The 16,606-nt window shown below is 39.7% G+C and overlaps 1 protein-coding gene across 1 annotated transcript; it reads right to left on the bottom strand.

Moving 5' to 3' along the window:
• Positions 1-7,314: 7,314 nt before the first annotated feature.
• LOC311248514 (uncharacterized protein) lies at positions 7,315-14,528 on the bottom strand (the record flags this gene model as incomplete). The annotated part of the gene is given in 3 exon segments (XM_084339381.1): positions 7,315-8,588; positions 8,590-9,149; positions 14,513-14,528. Coding segments are annotated over 3 exon segments (1,251 nt in total). The 3' UTR covers positions 7,315-7,913.
• Positions 14,529-16,606: the final 2,078 nt, after the last annotated feature.

The raw sequence follows: 16,606 nt of genomic DNA on the forward strand, positions 1-16,606 counted from the left end.
AACTGAAAAATGTCAGGATCATTAATTTACTGTAAAAGCATTCTTTTCATTCTTCTCCTACTGTGTCATCATCATAATCCAGTAGCAATAACCAGTCGGACTGGAAACTAGTTTTCAGTCCCACACAGGAGGTGTGGTTTAAAAGGGCATGGCATAACATGAATGTTTTTTTGTCCAAACATTACAAAACTTGCAGGACATGTTTCATAACACATGCTGAACTGTGTGTGAGAACTTATTTTACAATCCTAATGATCAATATTTACTTGAAACCCGGTAACCCGCTTGCGGCTATATTTATTATTATATTTCTTTCTGGTAGCACAATTTTTTTTAAACTTTTTTGTTGGCTAGTTCATTTGTCGAACATTAAAAAACACAAGCCAAAATGTTTGGGCCGACACAGGTCTTCATCAGGACAAACATAGTAGATACAAACACAGGTGGTATAAATGGAGTTGCAGTCCAATATGGACGCCCACATTGATTCAATGATCCATTAAGGTATCAAAGTATCAGTGCATCTCTGCCTCATACAGAGATACACAGAGAAGAAACAATCTTCAAATCAATCATTTTTACTTTGACGAGTCATGTGTGGTCTCCACATTGTGTCCTTCCTTTGAGCCAGGTCATGGTGATCTCCAAGGTCAGCTCCAAGGCTGGTAGTCGTCGGTGCCACTGGGAGTGGGCCTTGGGATCTGGAGTACTCAACAGAAACAAGATCATTTTGGTTCATGCCCTCACATCCACTGTTCCCTTGGGGTTGGTATGGGGTGGTCGGGCTCTTAGCTTGACCAGTTGTGGCCAAGGCACTGATTAAAAGGCCCTGATCCGACGGGAACCGCTCTGGGCAGCAACTTTCCCCACGACACTTCATGACAACCGTGGCTGCTGTCTGGGCACAGGAAGGGACTGCAATTACATATTGCAGAGGCAGTTGTTGAGTAGACATTAGTTGAATAGTTTAACTGCAGCCAGTGCAACGAGAGATGGAGCGAAAAAGAAAGAGAGAGTTGAGGAAAAAAGATCAGACAGACAAGGAGTTGTTTCAGTTGTTCCTGTTCCAGCTCTCACCTGACCCGCAGCATCAGTGTGGGCTGCCCACGCAGGAGGCTCTCCAGGTGACTTCAGGGGTGAGGAGAGAGTTTGGCTGCTGAGGATAATAATAATAATAATAATAATAATAATAATAATAATAATAATAATAATAATAATAATAATAATAATAATAATAATAATAATAATAATAATAATAATAATAATAATAATAATAATAATAATAATAATAATAATAATAATAATAATAATAATAATAATAATAATAATAATAATAATAATAATAATAATAATAATAATAATAATAATAATAATAATAATAATAATAATAATAATAACAACTTTATTTGTATAGCACTTTTCATACAGGGGATTGCAGTTCAAAGTGCTTTACATCAGTAAGAAATAAGACGTAAAATCAGTGTAAAACAAGCAGCAAGAGCAAAGCATAAAGTGGGATACAATTTTGCAGATATATTAATCAAATCATATCAGAACCTCAAGTTCCAAGGATGGTCGTTGTATCAGACTGTGACCATGAGTAAGGAACCTTTTCTTAATCGATTGAATTGAGCTCCAACACGTGCACCAACTGTTACTGGTACCATGAACATTGAGAACTAAAACCCCAATTTTTTATTTTATTTTATTTCAGTGTTTGATTCAACATGAGGTGTGTGTTTGAATAAATAAATATACATAGTGTTGAAAATGTAGTGACTATACGTGATCTGTCCATTTTTTATTCTTTGGGAATTTAGGTGAAGCCTGTCATCAGTAGAACTGTAATTAATTAGTTCTGTTATTTCTCTGATTAACATTATTCAGAGTGGGGGCAAATATTTTTTGCATGGGAGATTGTGTTCATTATACAGTACAGCTTCATATTTGCATCCCAGTAGCTACCTTAGTGACCATAGTGAGAACCTATAGAGAACAAACCTATAGACCTGTTCGCTGTATACAAAGAGCAAATCAGCAATACCAACTGAGTCACGTGACTATGTTGCCCCATACCTGCGTGAGCTGCTGCGGTAAAAAAAAGATTTTTTTAGACTGCACTTCTAACTGAAAAATGTCAGGATAAAATATTAGGTCAAGAGAGAGCGATGCCCCGTATTCCATTGCAGTTTGCACGGCCTCCTCAGCGTGCCTCTCCGCGGATATTTTATGCATAGCGTGGGTGATGATGATGATGATAGAAATCGCTGTGGCGCATACAGTTGAATGCTGGTATTACACTCATTGAGGGACACGAAGAAGTCAAGTCCGATGGGATTTGGGAATCTCAAATACAAATCGGGATTGGAATAAAAAATGCATTTATATTAAACAATACAGAATATACAGCACTTCTTGGGGTCTGTAGGATAAGCACTTATTCCCTCCCCCCTGAACATTTATGGAGATGTATGGGCCTTTTAAGTCAGTGATAAAAGTGTCTTTCAAGGATAAGTGAGCTCCTGCACTGATTATTATTATAGTTGAATATTCAATATTTGATCACCAAAACCCCCCAAAAAGCATAAAAAGGGGATCCCCGCCCCGCCCAAAAAGGGCCCCCAAAAATCGTACATACACAGGTATAGTGCCCTTTTCAGCCTTTGAGCACCTGCCCCTCTAAAGTCCTGTGCACGTCCCTGCATATGGCCTTTGTCCTGTCATACATGTCCACTGCCATCTCTGAGGTGCGATAACCTTTGAGTGTGTCCTGCACTGTGCTTTTAAATAGTACAGATATTGAAGATGTGCACTTTAACGCAGCAGCACCTGGAGCCATCCATACCCATGTCCAGTGTCCTATAATAAGCTTTAATCGAACCCTGGTTCATTTCCTCAGATAGTCCGGTTGGTTTGGGGTGGTGTGAAAGCTCATTCACTCTTGCAAGTGAACCCTGCTGCGCGGTTCATTTGAGATGTGAATGCAAAGCGGACCAAAGGCAGGAAAAGACCCAAAAATCTAATCTTTTTTTATGAGAAGACTGAAACATATGTATATAATGAAACACACAATACAGTTTTTTTTTCGATTGCCTAAGCATGATTTTGAAAACGGGGCCCGGTGTTTCAAAACACACAATTAGCACAACCACACACACAATTATCACCTCAGATCCTTTGCTAAATTAAACACTTGTCAAAACCATACACTAATTTATAAAAACTACATTTTGTTACCATATGAAACACGTTTCATATGACTTAATTCTGTTTGAACCAGTTACACACACTGCTGTGCTTAACCTAAAACACATTTAGCAATTCTACTTCTCAGTGATTAGAGTACTGTAAGTGAAGTATACGCAGATAATGTGCAAATATACAATAAATTCACCAAACACTACACAAGACCAATGCTGTAGACTGATGAAAATATAATTTATTTATCTACATATACCCAAATCAATGATGCAGACTGATGAAAAAAATAACATTTTCTCTCCATATACCCAAATCAATGATGCAGACTGATGAAAATATAAATGTTCTCTCCATATAACCAAATCAGTCAACATTTCAACATGGAGAATCACAACAATACATGTCCCAGTTTTCATGCTACTATGTGCATAACACTGTAAGCTCAGCAAATATCAGACAAACATAAAATACTGTATCCAGTACAGGTTAAAATTACAGTAAAACATTTTTTTTGAACAAATGTAAACAGAAAATACTAGACATTATCTCTTTGCCTAGCTGGATCTGGCAATATAATTTTTTGTTGTGATTCTCCATTTTGACTGATTTGGGAAAATGGGAGAAAATGTATATTTTCATCAGTCTGCATCATTGGTTGTCTTGTGTAGTGTTTGGTGAATGTATATATTTTCACGTTCTCTGTGTACAGTACTTCACTCTCCTTCCATTTTGGTTGAAGACAGGTGAACTCACCTGCTGCATTTTTATAGTGCTTAAACCTGATTGGTGTATCTACAATTAAGCAATGGTGTGTTTGTGCATCTGATGGCTGTGTTTAACCAATTGGCTCATATGTGTGGTAATTTGACATTCTGTGTCTAATGTAATGCAAGTGTGTTTAGTGTTTTGCAAATCACTGTGTGTATTGTTTTGCAAAAAGTGTGAGGCTGACATTGTAGGGGTGCAAATCTGGGCCTATATTTTGCTCCTTGAGTGTAAGGTTTTGATAATTGTGTAATACTTTTGATTTGAGTGTTTATGCAATTGAAGAAAACTGTAAAGACTAGAGATGAACTGTTTATTTCTTTTGTACATAGGCTGTGCATATGTTTGTTTGTTTGCTTATGTGTATGATTCTTAACTGTGTTTTTATTTTGTTATTGGTGTATATGTGTGTATGTATGTACAGTATATGTATATATATTATATATATATATATATATATATATATATATATATATATATATATATATATATATATATATATATATATATATATATATATATATATATATATATATATATATGTGTATATATGTATATTTGTACTCCTGTTGGGGCTTCTTGGACCAGATCAATGTTTTATCTGGCTAAATAAAGGCTAAATAAATAAATAAGAAACTGATGATTTGGTCCTGTTAACTTTGAATTTTCTATGGGGACTGCCCAGATCCCTCTCGTGGACCTGGACCTCACTTTGAGAACCTCGAATGATTCTAGTTATTCAGTATTAATATCTAATTACTCTAAAATTGCGTATTTCTGTTTTTTTTTTTTTTCTTTTTTTTTCATACCGGGCTGAAGCCCCCAATGTTTTCTAACCCTAAAAACGCCCCTGATGGAAACCACCTCATAGTCTCAATATTTACCGTTGGAAACTGTCCTTCTACGAAGTATTGAGATTAGAGGCATCCAGTGCTAGAGCACAGGGAGCAAGGACAGAATCGATCCAAATATGACTTACTGCGGCCCAGAAGGTAAAATCAGTACTCCACTAGGTTGAACACTTGTACCTTGACACCAGAGAATGAACAACAATCATGTTGTTGTTTTTTTTATCTTTTCTTTTTCTGTTTACTGTTGTATTTTTTGTTGTTGTTTCTAAATTGTATTTTTCCCTATTACTTTGTAACAGGATCAGAGGTTATCTAACAAACATAATTATGATATTTTTTTTATTAATTGTATCCTATACATGTACAGTATGCATCATGGTTTCCCCCTTTCCTAAAATGTCTATGCGAACCCGGGGGGCTGGGAGGGGGGTTAAGAAGCGACCTGGGCTGTCTCACAGCCACAGGACCGTCAGAACGGAGGAAGAGACTGTCACAACTACAAACAGGCAGGCTACACAGTACATGACTATACTGACGGACAATCTATATACTGAAAAGACACTTTTTATGCCACTGTGTGAATTAATATGAAATGCTGATGTGAATGTCTCTTGGTCACAAAAAAAATATATCAAAGACACATTCAGGTTCAAATGATATTGTCGGGAATCCGACTGTGCTCAGATCCTCTTGAAAAAGAGGGGGGATCTGTCACAACAAATAATTGAGTTCTAGTCAGACGTGGATTTCTTTTATAGTTTAATTATGCAAAAGTAGTAAGAATAAACAGAGCAGTTGGTGCAGAAAAGATAACAGACAGCAGAGTATACTCTCGAGTCAATGAGTTCCTAAATATCGTGCCACACAGACTGGTGGATCCAGTTAGCTGCCCAGCAGTTCACCTAGAAAGATCCTGTCTCATGAGTTGTGCATATCCTTTAGTTTAGAGGAACACTCTCAAGGTCAGCCTGCAAATGGAATGCCGGTTACCATGGAACCTCGAGATAGATTGTAGGTAGGTCGGTCGACAGATAGGTAGATATAATAATTAGGGCTGTCAGTTTATTGCGTTAATTAGATTAATTAATTACACAGCAAATTATCACGTTATGAAAATTAACTCAAAATGTATTACAAAAAAATATATATATATTTAATACTTTTTTTTTTATCTCATTCCATAAGAATGTAGAATACACATTTACAGATTTTTTTTTTAATATGGTCCATTTGCATGTTCTTGGTATCTGATTGATTCTAGGGACATCTATGGATCTCAGGGAATGTATTCCCAGTGTCAGAAATACTGAGGGCTAGATCCACAAAGAATGGATTGCACGGTGCAAGTTGCACCCTTACTTACAATTCATTATGAATTGAAAATGGGGGACCCTGATGTAAACAAGACGAAAGTCTTTCTCTGGTCTGCATCCCCTTAACAATTGTGTGTATTGAGCCGTACTGTATTGTACCCATTCTGCAATATGTTAATAACATTTTCATTCAATCAATCAATCTGCGCGGTGATTGATTGAATGAAAATTTTATTTTGAGTAAATTGTAATGAACCAAATGAGAATATCAATACATTTTTTTTTATCTTTGACTATGAATAACACCATGCTCAAATTGACCAGACCTGAAAAATCTAAGCAAATTAATAGATGAAAGATGATTAAACAGAAGGTTTTGTAGATACAGTACTGAATTCTGCCACCCGGACACATGCAATTTGAAATATGATTATAGAATATAGAATATCAGACATAAAATGGTTATTAATTAAGATTAATTCATTACAAATCCTTTTTAATCGCCTGACAGCACTAATAATAATAATTCATTTTATTTATATAGCGCTTCTCAATGACCCGAAGTCGATATGTACGTCAAATCACCAATAACATTCAAATGAACTTTAGGGAGAAAAGTGAATATGTTGGTTCAATCTACCTGCCCTTTGTTTCAGGGATGGTGTCAAGTTTCCACACCATTCAGCAGTTTCTGGCATTGCATTCAAATAATTACTCTGATGTGAATGTATTTATCCAAGGCATGATTCACGTACATTTTTTGGTAAAGTATCCTACAGCATCAGTTACAACACATTCAGCCACAGACTCATACCCCCCCCCCCCCGACACACCACTAACTGCCTCGGCCAATCCTTTGTACCAGCGGCCATCAGGCTCCACAACAGCGGGCAGGGACCAGGACCATCAGGCTCCACAACAGCGGGCAGGGACCAGGACCATCAGGCTCCACAACAGCGGGCAGGGACCAGGACCATCAGGCTCCACAACAGCGGGCAGGGACCAGGACCATCAGGCTCCACAACAGCGGGCAGGGACCAGGACCATCAGGCTCCACAACAGCGGGCAGGGACCAGGACCATCAGGCTCCACAACAGCGGGCAGGGACCAGGACCATCAGGCTCCACAACAGCGGGCAGGGACCAGGACCATCAGGCTCCACAACAGCGGGCAGGGACCAGGACCATCAGGCTCCACAACAGCGGGCAGGGACCAGGACCATCAGGCTCCACAACAGCGGGCAGGGACCAGGACCATCAGGTTGGTTGGAGCCTATGGACCTTTCCTGGACCTTCCCTGGAGTTGGGTGCTGGTCTCTTGCGTGTGCTTTGGTGGATTTTGGTTGGTCTTCGTCGTTGGGCTCCCTCGGTTCGCTGGCTGGTTTTGGGGTTCCTTGCGTGGGGGGCTCGCTGTGGCTTCTGCTGTGTTCCGGTGTGTCGCGGGGGTCCTGGTGTCGTCTCGGACCGTCCCGACCCTGCATGTCTTCTCGTTTGGCCGCTGTTGTGTCTGTCTGCTTGAGCGTGTGGAGTCGTGTCTCCTTTGGCGTGGCTGCGGGTCCTGGGGCGCATGGCTCTGTGGAGTTTTGGGGGTGGGGGGGCGATGTGGGATTCACTGGTTTTCCTCGTGGTGGCGGGGGCACCAGGGCCGGGATAGATGGAGCGGCCCGTGGGGGTGGCATTCCCATCGCTGTGCATGGCGGTGTGAGTGGCGCACAGGCTGTTTGTGTTCTCCTTGCTCAGATGCGTATATTCAGAGTTAATTATATTGTTTACACTGCCTATTTTTACCTTTTACCCAATGGATCCATAAGCTCCAGCATAATCCTCGCTCCACCTACTGCACCACCCTCTACAACCCCTCCAGCTACTGCACCTACAGCTGCTCCACCTACTGCACCTAGAACTGCTTCAACTACTGCACCAACCTCTACAACTGCTTCAACTACTGCATCTACAGCTGTATCTACTGCACCTAGAACTGCTCCACCTACTGCACCTACAGCTGCTCCACCTACTGCACCCACAGCTGCTCCACCTACTGCACCTACAGCTGCTCCACCTACTGCACCTAGAACTGCTCCAGCTAATGCACCAACTGGACCTCCTACTAATCCAGCACAAGCTCCAGCATAAGCCCCCGACAGAAAACCAGTCGCAGCTCCTCCAAGCCCTCCTCCAATCACATAATTTAGAAATTTGTTCTGTCTCTTCGCTTGTTTTCTGGCTTCTTCCTTTGCCTTTTTTTCCACTGCCGCCAATTCTGCCACATGGGCTATCTGCATCTTTTCCTTTTCTTTCTCCAGAGCGCCCCTTAGCTCTGCCTCGTGCTTTCTCTTAATTTTCTCCTCCTCTCTGCGTATCTGCTCCTCCTTCTTCTTCAGAATCCTCTGCGTCTCCTCCTCTATGGCTCTCTCAGCCTCTTGGAACATGTCATTGGTGTAGTGGCTATCTCCATTCTCAGTCATTCTTGATCTTCTCAAGCAGCTCAGTGACCTGAGAGCGGTCCTTGTCTCTATTGTTGAAGACGTGATACCGGTTGTAACATTTGTCAACGAATCCATGGAGTTCTGGATTGTCACGCACAAACTTCTCAATTGACTGATCTTCATCAAGCTGGTCACCGTTAGTGAAGAGAACCATGGTGTACTTGGCTGCCTGATCACCAAAGATCTTCTTAATGATCTCCACTGTGTTCTTCTCTTCTTCCGTGAATCTTCCGATCTTGATCACAACCAGGAACACATGAGGACCAGGAGAAGCTAAACTAATGCACTTTTTGATCTCGTTAATGTTTTCCTTCTCTCCAAATCTGTTGTCAAAGACGCCTGGAGTGTCGACAACAGCAACATTTTGTTCATTCACCACTCCTTTCTCCTCATTGCAACTTCCTGTCACACCCTTAGCTGAACACGAGGATGGGAAATATTTTCTTCCCAGGATGGTGTTTCCTGTGGCACTCTTCCCATTTCCAGTCTTCCCCAATAAAATTATGCGGAGTTCTTCATTGTTTAGAATGCGTCCTAATGGAAGAAAACAATACTGTTATTAGGGGTGGGAGTCGAAAAAATTATCAAGATTATATTCTTCTAATATTAACTCATTCAGCGCCATCACTTAATGAGCCAGGGGACGCTAGAATGCTTTAATCAATGGAGAGACTGCGAGATTTGCGAGTGCTTAAAATATATCTTATATTATAGCTATGGGTCTAATACACCCGTCGATTGTCAGTGAGTTGCTTCCAGTCAACATGCACAAAACAGATTGTTTTTTCATCCATACATTTCCGTTTTATACCGTTTTGAATATGAGTATAGTTTTGGTGATTCTTAGTAATCCCAGGAAAAGACGCGATAATAGCCCTTTAGTGGAATACACTAAACACGTTGTAATTTTTCGCCTGATTATCGAATGTTTCTGAAATCAACGCTAGATTATCATTATTATCCTTCCTCGTGCATACATGAAATGGCCCTCGTAGCGCGGCGCTCCCCCCGCCACCTCCTGCACTCAACGGTAAACAGCCACACACACACACAGACAGCTTCGATCGGGGTAGAACGAAATATCAGATCAACGCAAGATTTTATATATAGAGTGTAACTGCCCCCCGGCATGGTGATGAAATAAAGATGCGGTTATGTTTCGTACAGGTGCTTTTATTCATTTTCTCTTTTCTTTTGCATTTTAGCATAGCAGCACTGTAGCTTTTCTTTTGTAGTCGTCGTTGCACCGTGGTTGTACAGGTTGCGACGGTTGCACCGTGAAAACTATGACAGTCAAAACACAAACATACACAATTAGTTATATTGTTCACAGAACCACAACAAAGCACATAATGCATTCAAACAAACATTTGAACTTAATGATATCAAGTGTGAACTCGTCTTCCATAACAAAAGGGCATTTAGGGAAACTAATAATAATAAGTAACGTTACTTGTTCGGCAGCATGTGCTCTGATTAGAACCGAATCAGTCAGTGCACCACTTTACATGTCTACAACACGCAAAATATAGACATCTCCAATAATAATAATACATTTTAGTGTTCAACGTACCTTATTCCGCTTTACCAAGGGGTGTTAATTACTGAAGTAAGGTCCTTGTACTCTATATAGTTCGCTGTCTGCTCCGACGTTGTCTCTTGGTTACTTCCTGTATTAGTTACAGGTCTCTTTGAGAACAAACAGGATCCTGTGACCTTTATACTATAGAAAAGACGAGCTCTGCCCCCATGTGGACACTAAAGGAAAATGCACAAGCGGCAACTGAGATATTAACCCAGGGTTTCTTAAATAGAAAGTTTAATATTCTGAGCTAATAAAGAAAAGTTGATCATCTAGACCAATGTAAATTAAAGCTTACTGATAATAAAGATGATAGGCATCTTGACCCTTGGCGGTCATTTACATAGAGTCCTTATCTGGTCTCTGATGTAATGCAAAAGAAATAATCCAATTATCTGATCGCCATTCCAAATACTGCTCATGGAGGTCCGTCCGTCGTTAAAATAACGATTAAAACCCGACTATACTCGTGATTGGCGCTGAACGGTTGGCGAGTTAACCCGACTTTACTGGTGACTGGCGCTGAATGAGTTAACACTAAGACCAGGATTATTATTCACAACTTCCAAAAACCTATTTCTTGAGTTTTCAGTCTTGTGATATGGTTTAATCTTTCTCAAAAAAGGGGATTGATGTGTGGGGTGTTTGGGGGACTGGCTGTTCCGGAGGGGTTCACATTCTTTCGAGCAACACTGTACTTATTGTACTGATTTTATGCCTATTCTTATGTCTGCACTTTCTACATTGCACTACTTTTATTGTCTTTTATACCTATTCATATACATCTGATTCTGCACTTATGTCAACTGTATGCTCATTTTATGCCTATGTTCATTTCATGCTATTTGCTGTGAAGCACTTTAAGTTGCAATCCATGTATGAACGATGCTATATAAATAAAGTTATTATTATTATTATTATTATTATTATAACCTTCTCACCAAACCCAGCAGATTGCCTAGATTAGCCAAGCAGAAAGGCTCACAAGGTTTGTTGATGTATTATTAATTTGACTCTATAATCATCATTACATGCACATGTATGTATCCTACATGCGTTTGTACCTTAGCACAGGTGGGAACCATGACTTTGAAAACTCTGTTTCCCTGAAGCTCTGTGGTTTAAAGGAACACACCAACATTATGAGAAATGTGCTTACAATGAATGAATGAATGAATGAAAACTTTATTTAACAGATTGCAGAATGGGTACAATACAGTACGGCTCAATACACACAATTGTTAAGGGGATGCAGACCAGAGAAAGACTTTCATCTTGTTTACATCAGGGTCGCCCGCCCGCTAAAATAAATAAAAAAGAACAAGGAGCCGTTCTTTTGAACAGAACCAAAAGATCCGGCTCCCTTCAAAGAGCCGTAATTCATTTAAAATGTGCATCTTAAAATAAAAAGTGCTTAATTTAATAAAAAATATATATAAAACATTTTTCCCTTTTTTTGTTAACTGGGCAGTGGATCAATGTGTTAGGATGCTGGTGGATTGATCACATTGGTCATGTGTCTGGTTGTGTGACGTCACCTTGTCAGCATTAAATAACCGCACCAGCTTAGTTTAGCAAAGAGCAAACTGGCTCAAGTTAAATCAAAATGAGGATCAGTATTTTATTTATTTGTTTAGTGTATATCTAGCCTCACATGGCTGTGACTGAGACCTGAGTGTTGTATCTCCTGCTTCCATGTCAATGGACACTATTGAAAATGGGGGACCCTGATGTAAACAAGACGAAAGTCTTTCTCTGGTCTGCATCCCCTTAACAATTGTGTGTATTGAGCCGTACTGTATTGTACCCATTTTGCAATCTGTTAATAAAGTTTTCATTCATTCACGGAAAAATGACAATAAACTTAACTTTGACTTTGATTAAAACCTGTTGCTATATCAAGTACAAACAAGAAGCGCCACTTAGTGGCCAAACCATGGCACAGCAGCTAAATAATAACTAGTAGGCCCTTTGTGACGACACGCTTTGCCACTTTTAATAATCGCCCGTCTCTGAATATATGACGTGCGGGTTTTGAACTGTCCGTGAGAACAATGAACGTGTACAAGAGCTCTATGTTTTCGCTGTTTACTTTTCTCGTTGAACACGCCATGTGTCATTATTGTTCTCTGACTGTCTCGTCTCGTATCCACTGTTTATCTCACTGACTCACAGAATGCACAATATTATTGTTTATGCTTATTATCTGCATTTGATCGAGTGGCGTCACGTGAGATGACTTGGTTTCTTTCTTGGTAATGACTTGGTAATCTTTCTGTGACAAAATGGCATCCAATGTAATAAAAAAGGTCAACCAACGAACTAGATTCTTGTACCGGATCCCCTCTCTGGTAAACAAGAATACCCTGAAGACTCTGGCAGGAGCACTCATTCAGGGGTACTACGACTATGCTTGCACCTCATGGTACCAAAGCACCTCAAAGGCACTAAAAACCAAATTACAAACATCACAAAACAAACTGGTCAGACTACTGCTTGACCTTACTCCTAGAACCCACCTCACCCCTGCCCACTTTGCCAACCTAGGATGGCTTAGAGTAGACAACAGCAACTTGCAATGGGCCTGGTCTACAAGATACACTACACAACCAAGGTACCCATGTACATGTCAAAATACTTCCCAAAGGTCAGTGAATACCACGATCACAACACCAGAGGGAGCTCCACAAATCATGTAAAACCCAGATTCGGCTCAAACAAGGTACTAAACACGTTTCGCAATTATGCCACAACAATGTGGAACGCCCTACCCAAAGCTGTAAAGGAATGTGAATCACTACCCACTTTCAAAAACACTCAAAGAACACCTACGGGAGACTGCAATTCGAAACTGGCCCCTACAAATGTCCTAACCCAGTTTACAGTAACGACCAAGTATGGCCTTGTCAGTATTCCAATGTACAGTGCCCCCCCCCCGTACCCCCCCCCCCCCACCTCCAATGTACAGCCCCACTCAACCCCACCCCACCTACCCAACCTCCTCCAATGCACAGTTTCTATGTCAAATGTATATACACTCTTTTTCTGGATTTTTTTAGTATCACAAACAGTACTGTATTTGCAAATCTGGTATGTCATAAATGTATAGATGTAGCAGTACTGTCTATCTGTATGTCGTGTATGTCATATGATGAATTGAAAATGGGGGACCCTGGTGTAAACAAGACGAAAGTCTTTCTCTGGTCTGCATCCCCTTAACAATTGTATGTATTGAGCTGTACTGTACTGTACGCTCCGTCAAAATGTAATAATTATCAATAATTTATCTGATAGGACGCCGTCTGGGTCCCGACCTGGACCACGGTCTGCCTATTGATGACATATCATTCTGCTCTTCTTCTCATTGTGAGTCATTACTGGTGACAGTTACGGTCCTCATATCCGGTGGGTTGCTCTTCTCTGTCAGAGGCCAAATAGGCATCATGTTCATCTTTAAGGCCATTGATGGAAATTGCCACCACTGCTGCATGTTGAGCTGCAATTATTGTATGAAAGGTGCTATATAAATAACGTTTATTATTATTATACATATATGGATTTCACTGTAATGTACATGTACTTTATACGTGACAAATAAAACAAAACTTGAAACTTGAAACCATTATTATTATATTATATCACAATGATGCTTGTTTTGATGCACAAGCTTCTTGAAATAACCTCAGTTATAGGTATCAAACTATGGAACTCTTTGCAGAATGATGAAAAGAGTTCCACTAATATATTTCACTTCAAAAGGTTGTACAAAGAAAAGATAAATAGACAGTATAGCACAGATTAGTATAATATTGCAGTTTAGCATAACAGGATAACATGTACATGTACATTCTGTTTGGTTTTACGCAATAAGTCTATCGGTGTGCTGTATGTGTGTATGGGGCAGGTATATATATAAGAATTTTTCTTCTCCCTGTTCCTTTCGGCCATGGGATTTGGTGGATTATATTAATATGTACTGTTGGACTGTGGTAATTCCATGTACGAATACATAAATGATGATGATGGTGATGATGAAATGCTCTTCAACTCACTCTAAAAATCAATACCCCACTATCCTATGGATCATTTAAAAACATACTCACAAACCTCCCTATACCTCAGCACAAATGTTTAATTTCATCTTCTTTTTTTCCCCCTATTCATGCAAATGTATTTGATCCATTTTATATAAGGTTTTCTGAACTGTTTGTCTTTGTAAACTTGACGGCATTGCAAAAAAGGGTAGACCATCAGATCAATGTCCCTTTCAAGAATAAATAACGGTTTCAATCAATCATACAGTATATTTACTTACCAACATTGCTGGCCATGTTTAGGTTGTGGAGAGTAGAGTAGAGTAGAGTAGAGTAGATAGTAGAGTAGAGTAGAGTAGAGTAGAGTAGAGTAGAGTAGAGTAGAGTAGAGTTAGTAAAGTAGAGTAGAGTAGAGTAGAGTAGAGTAGTGTAGAGTAGTGTAGAGTAGAGTAGTGTAGAGTAGAGTAGAGTAGAGTAGAGTAGAGTAGAGTAGAGTAGAGTAGAGTAGAGTAGAGTAGAGTAGAGTAGAGTAGAGTAGAGTAGAGTAGAGTAGAGTAGAGTTATAGAGTAGAGTGAGTAGAGTAGAGTAGAGTAGATGAGTAGAGTAGTAGAGTAGAGTAGAGTAGTGTAGAGTAGAGTAGAGTAGAGTAGAGTAGAGTAGAGTAGAGTAGAGTAGAGTAGAGTAGAGTAGAGTAGAGTAGAGTAGTGTAGAGTAGAGTAGTGTAGAGTAGAGTAGAGGTGAGGTAAAGTAGAGTAGAGTAGAGTAGAGTAGAGTAGAGTAGAGTAGTAGAGTAGAGTAGAGTAGAGTAGTAGAGTAGAGTAGAGTAGAGTAGGTGTTTGTGTAGAGTAGAGTAGAGTAGAGTAGAGTAGAGTAGAGTAGAGTAGAGTAGAGTAGAGTAGAGTAGAGTAGAGTTAGTAAAGTAGAGTAGAGTAGAGTAGAGTAGAGTTAGTAAAGTAGAGTAGTGTAGAGTAGAGTATTTGTAGAGTAGAGTAGAGTAGAGTAGAGTAGAGTAGAGTAGAGTAGAGTAGAGTAGTGTAGAGTAGAGTAGAGTAGAGTAGAGTAGAGTAGAGTAGAGTAGAGTAGAGTAGAGTAGAGTAGAGTAGAGTTAGTAAAGTAGAGTAGAGTAGAGTAGAGTAGAGTAGAGTAGTGTAGAGTAGAGTATGTAGAGTAGAGTAGAGTAGAGTAGAGTAGAGTAGAGTAGAGTAGAGTAGTAGTAGAGTAGAGTAGAGTAGAGTAGAGTAGTTAGTAGAGTAGAGTAGAGTAGAGTAGTAGAGTAGAGTAGAGTAGAGTAGTGTAGAGTAGAGTAGTGTAGAGTAGAGTAGAGTAGAGTAGTAGAGTAGAGTAGAGTAGAGTAGAGTAGAGTAGAGTAGAGTAGAGTAGAGTAGAGTAGAGTAGAGTTAGTAAAGTAGAGTAGAGTAGAGTAGAGTAGTAGAGTTAGTAGAGTAGAGTAGAGTAGTGTAGAGTAGAGTAGAGTAGAGTAGAGTAGAGTAGAGTAGAGTAGAGTAGAGTAGAGTAGAGTAGTAGTAGAGTAGAGTAGTAGAGTAGAGTAGAGTAGAGTAGAGTAGAGTAGAGTAGAGTAGAGTAGTAGAGTAGAGTAGTGTAGAGTAGAGTAGAGTAGAGTAGAGTAGTAGAGTAGAGTAGAGTAGAGTAGTGTAGAGTAAGTAGAGTAGAGTAGAGTAGAGTAGAGTAGAGTAGAGTAGAGTAGAGTAGAGTAGTAGTAGAGTAGAGTAGAGTAGAGTAGAGTAGAGTAGAGTAGAGTAGAGTAGAGTAGAGTAGTAGAGTAGAGTAGAGTAGTAGAGTAGAGTAGTGTAGAGTAGAGTAGAGTAGAGTAGAGTAGAGTAGAGTAGAGTAGAGTAGAGTAGAGTAGAGTAGAGTAGAGTAGAGTAGAGTAGAGTAGAGTAGAGTAGAGTAGAGTAGAGAAGTAGAGTAGAGTAGAGTAGAGTAGAGTAGAGTAGTAGAGTAGAGTAGAGTAGAGTAGAGTAGAGTAGTGTAGAGTAGAGTTAGTAGTAGAGTAGAGTAGAGTAGAGTAGTTTAGTAGAGTAGAGTAGAGTAGGTAGAGTAGAGTAGTGTAGTGTAGAGTAGTAGTAGTAGGTAGAGTAGAGTAGAGTAGAGTAGAGTAGAGTAGAGTAGAGTAGAGTAGAGTAGAGTAGAGTAGAGTAGGTAGAGTAGAGTAGAGTAGAGTAGAGTAAGGAGTAGAGTAGAGTAAGAGAGAGTAGAGTAAGTAGAGTAGAGTAGTGTAGAGTAGAGTAGAGTAGAGTAGAGTAGAGTAGAGTAGAGTAGAGTAGAGTTAGTAGAGTTAGTAGAGTAGAGTAGTGTAGAGTAGAGTAGAGTAGAGTTAGGTAGAGTAGTAGAGTTAGTAGAGTTAGTAGAGTAG

This window comes from Notolepis coatsorum, assembly GCF_963971535.1.
Source record: "Notolepis coatsorum genome assembly, contig: SCAFFOLD_316, whole genome shotgun sequence".
NCBI lineage: Eukaryota > Metazoa > Chordata > Actinopteri > Aulopiformes > Paralepididae > Notolepis > Notolepis coatsorum.